General features: G+C 53.3%; 1 protein-coding gene across 3 annotated transcripts in view; it reads right to left on the reverse strand.

Annotated features, from left to right (window-relative positions):
* Positions 1-754: 754 nt before the first annotated feature.
* SYNE3 (spectrin repeat containing nuclear envelope family member 3) overlaps positions 755-4,026 on the reverse strand; it is a 91,407-nt gene continuing 88,135 nt past the window's right edge. For all 3 annotated transcript variants that reach the window (XM_046647445.1, XM_046647443.1, XM_046647442.1), the window contains one exon: positions 755-2,393. In XM_046647445.1, the coding sequence (XP_046503401.1) occupies positions 2,193-2,393 (201 nt within the window). In that variant the 3' untranslated portion in view covers positions 755-2,192. The remainder of the gene's footprint in view (positions 2,394-4,026) is intronic.

The following is a 4,026-nucleotide window of genomic DNA, read 5'->3' on the forward strand; positions in this document are numbered from 1 at the left end:
CCAGGATCGGCTCTGGTTTTGCTGCTTCTTGCTGTGTGGCCATAGATAAGTTACTTCCCCTCTCTGGGCCTCAGCCTTCTCGCCTGTGAATGGGAGGACAGGAATGGAGATGTTCGAAGGCCCCCAGCACAGCTCTACCCTTCTAGGGCAGGACCAACACAACCCAGTGAGTGTCTGCGCTTGGCTGCCTGGGCTTGAGGTCTTGGTTGACGCAGCCCCTGATTTTCCAGGAAAGTGGTCACCTGCGGAGAATGGCCTTGTGGCTCTGGAGAAAAGTGTGCTTTCTGAGTCAGCGCCAAGAAATTTCCCGGCAACACTGTTTTCCTGCCCAGCGAATGCCCAGCTCCTCCTAGTTCCAGCGAGGCCTGGGTGCCCCCGGAGAGCTGCACCGAGGCTGGGCCTGACGCCAGGAAGGAGGGGTCCACATGTGTGGGAGGGAGGTGGAGCCCATGGGGCCGGGGTCAGGACCGCCTGGGTCTCAGTGTCCCCTCCGTTTAAAGGGCCTTTCTGGGTCTGTAACACTTTATGATTCTAAAAAGGATCCCCTCTTGGTCTCCTATTTGTAGCTGAACAGACAAATCGATTTGTAAAGACTGGGCTCTAAGCTTTTTTTTTTTGAGGAAAATTAGCCCTGAGCTAACTACTGCCAATCCTCCTCTTTTTGCTGAGGAAGACTGGCCCTGAGCTAACATCCATGCCCATCTTCCTCTACTTTATATGTGGGACACCTGCCACAGCATGGCTTTTGCCAAGCGGTGCCGTGTCCACACCCGGGATCCCAACGGGTGAACCCTGGGCCGCCGAGAAGTGGAACGTGTGAACTTAACTGCTGTGCCACCGGGCCGGCCCCTCTAAGCATTTTTTAAAAAAGGAAAGCTTAGTGTTGATTTAGGGCAGACATGATCCAGTTATAGAGCACTTAGGAACCCCTCCAGAACTCCCTGGGGAGGGTCAGCCCAGCCCCCTCCCAGGTGGTGCACAGAGCCCAGGTGTCTAGCTCCCACCTGACAGGTGTCTGGACCCTGGCTCCCTTGTGGGGGCGCGTGTGGGACGTTCTTGGCCCAGAGGACCCGCCTCTCTGCAAAGTCCATTCTGGGAGGAGGAGGGAGAGCCCTCAGACGGGCAGAGCTGCAAGGCTGATGGCTCATCTCTGTCTTGGACCCTCGCTTGCTGGTCCCTGATGTGGCAGCTGCTCCGTGCTGTCCCTTCAGCTGGAGTTGTAGACAATGAAAAGCTCAGCCCAGGATGACGAGGTCCCACACCTCCGGGCAGGGTCGGGGCAGCGCTGCCACAAGGTGTGGGCGCCGCTCCGTTCTGCAGGGAGATCTCCACAGTAAAGTCTCCCCCCCCCCCGACAGAACTCAGAGCACAGTCTCCCCGTTTCCTGAGGACTCGGTGGCGCGACCGCAGACATTCATCACGGAGCTGCGCTACCAGGGGCTCCTGCGGGCGATGCCCCCATTCTGCTGTGCTTTTCTAGTTCTTTCCGGCTCTGCTCTTCTTAGTTTTTCTTTTCCTCCCTCGACATCACTCTGTCAGTGTCCCTGTTCCCTGCCGTCACAGGGCCTGCCTTTGATCATCACCATTTCTGCTCCCAACACAAGCAGCTAATCTGCTGTCGCTTCAAAAACCAGACAAGCATGTGTGTTCTCATTGTGCCCAAAGCAAGAGTCGTCGGGCTCTGAGCGAGGGCCCACGTTGCTGTCTCTGTTGACAGCTCAGAGGCCATTTTCACTAACATCCGGGTTTAGGGGTTGGCTTCTGGAAAAGAGGTTACCGTAAAAGTGACATGTTATCACTCCTGCTTTCCAGGGCTAACAGCAGACCAAGGCCAAAATGCCACGAAATCCTAACGGACAAGCAAACTGCTAGAATTTTCTCAACTACAAACAGAGGTCATATATGAAACTATAGATCCTAAGCATTTCCATACAGAGCAGAGAAAAGTTCTATAGATGATTCCAGGGTCAGACACAGTAGCTATTTAGTATAAATAGACAAAGACAACACTGTATAAAAAGTAGTTGTGTTCTGGGAACATTGATACAGTATTCACACGGATGCGGTATTCACCGGATGCAGCATTCACGTCTCTGGGCGGCCCCTGCTTCCAGTTTCCCCCATGCACTCAGGAGGAGCCCTGGGGCTGAGGGAGGGTCGGAGAAGAGAGTCACGTGGCTGCCCGCCGTGGGCTAGGTGGGCGGGGGGCCGTCGTAGCGGAGCATGAGCATGAAGGAGCGGGCGAAGTTGTTGGCCAGGGTGCAGCTGCGGTCCTCTTCCCCGACCGGGAGCAGGAAGAGCAGCAGCAGGAAGAGAAGCAGCAGCAGCTGCAGCGGGAGCGCCACGCAGCACACCTTCCGGAAGAGGGCGCCGAGTCCTCGCCACCGCCGGCTCTGCAGAACCAAAGCAGGAGGGTGAGCCGGCTCCGGGGTCCCAGAGGGCGGGGAGGGCAAGGAGGATGCCAGAAACAGCAGCGGCTCTGGGCTGACTATCTGACCGCACGGGTCTCAGTTTTCCCATCTGTGAAGTGGGGCTGATGTGAGTTCTGCCAGAAACAAAGATCTCTGTAGTTTCCTCCAACCACTCAAGGCATGAGAGGAAGAAAAAACAAAGTTACAGGCTCTGCCAGTGATGACAGACATCTTTGCCTGGCGTGTAAGAGTCCTGGGTGTGAATCTCGAGAAGGCCACTCAACTTCTCTCAACGTCAAATCTCTCATCTGTAAATAGGGGTAAAATGGTACCTACCTGACAGACTGTGGTGAGGGTTAAGTGAGACAGAGCCCGGCACATAGTAGGTACTCAAGGCTGCTGCTGTTATGATTGTGCATCATTAATATCATCACCATCTAAATCACGGTCCTCACCACCACCATTATCTTCATCATCACCACCACCTCCAAGTTCATCACGTCGTCCACCATCACTGTCTCCTCCTCCGCCCCCTCCATCATCAACACCATCAATCTCACCTGAAAGTCAGCCTCACAAGTCCAAATGCCTAAGGGACTCTGCTACAATCTCCACGAGAGTGGCCACAGGACCTTTTCCAAATTCCGGAGGGAGCGGCTGGGTTGTGGCTTCACGGGAGTGCAGGGCCAAGGGCTGGCCACTCAGGAAGTGGGGGCCCACGGTCAAGATGCAGAATGGGGCAGGGCAGGGGCCCGGCTCTTAGGAACCTGGCTGACTAGGTTCCAGTGCAGATCTGTCACACTCTAGCTACGTGACCTTGGGCAAGTCAACAACCTCTCTGAGCACCTGTTTCCTTCTCTGCAAAATTGTAATAAAACACCTACCCCATTTACGGGGTTGTGGTGAGGACTCAAAGCAAAGTTTATTTATACACCAATTAAAAAGTGAATTAGCTCCTATTAGTAGTATTATTACTGTAAAATACATCCGCTGGCTCCCTGAAGAGCCAAAGATTCCCCTCCAGGACACCAGAAAGTTACAGTCATGTAATGATGATGAGGATGGTGGTGGCAGTGATGATGGTGCTGATGATGATGGTGATGATGATGGTGCTGGATGATGGTAGTGAGGATGATAATGTTAGTGTGGATTATGATGATGGCATGGGGATGATGATGACAGTAGAGGGGATGATGATGATGATGGTAGTGAGGATGATGATGATGGTGGTAGTGAGGATGATGATGATGGTATGAGGATGACGATGACAGTATGGGGATGATGATGACGGTAGTGGGGATGATGATGATGGTATAGGGATGATGATGACAGTAGTAGGGATAATAATGATGATGATGATGACGGTATGGGGATGACGATGACAGTATGGGGATGACGATGACGGTATGGGGATGACGATGACGGTAGTGGGGATAATAATGATGATGATGATGACGGTATGGGGATGATGATGACGGTAGTGGGGATGATGATGATGGCATAGGGATGATGATGACAGTAGTAGGGATAATAATGATGATGATGGTGGTAGTGGGGATGACGATGATGGTATGGGGATGACGATGACGGTATGGGGATGACGATGACGGTATGG

This window comes from Equus quagga, chromosome 20 (assembly GCF_021613505.1).
Source record: "Equus quagga isolate Etosha38 chromosome 20, UCLA_HA_Equagga_1.0, whole genome shotgun sequence".
NCBI lineage: Eukaryota > Metazoa > Chordata > Mammalia > Perissodactyla > Equidae > Equus > Equus quagga.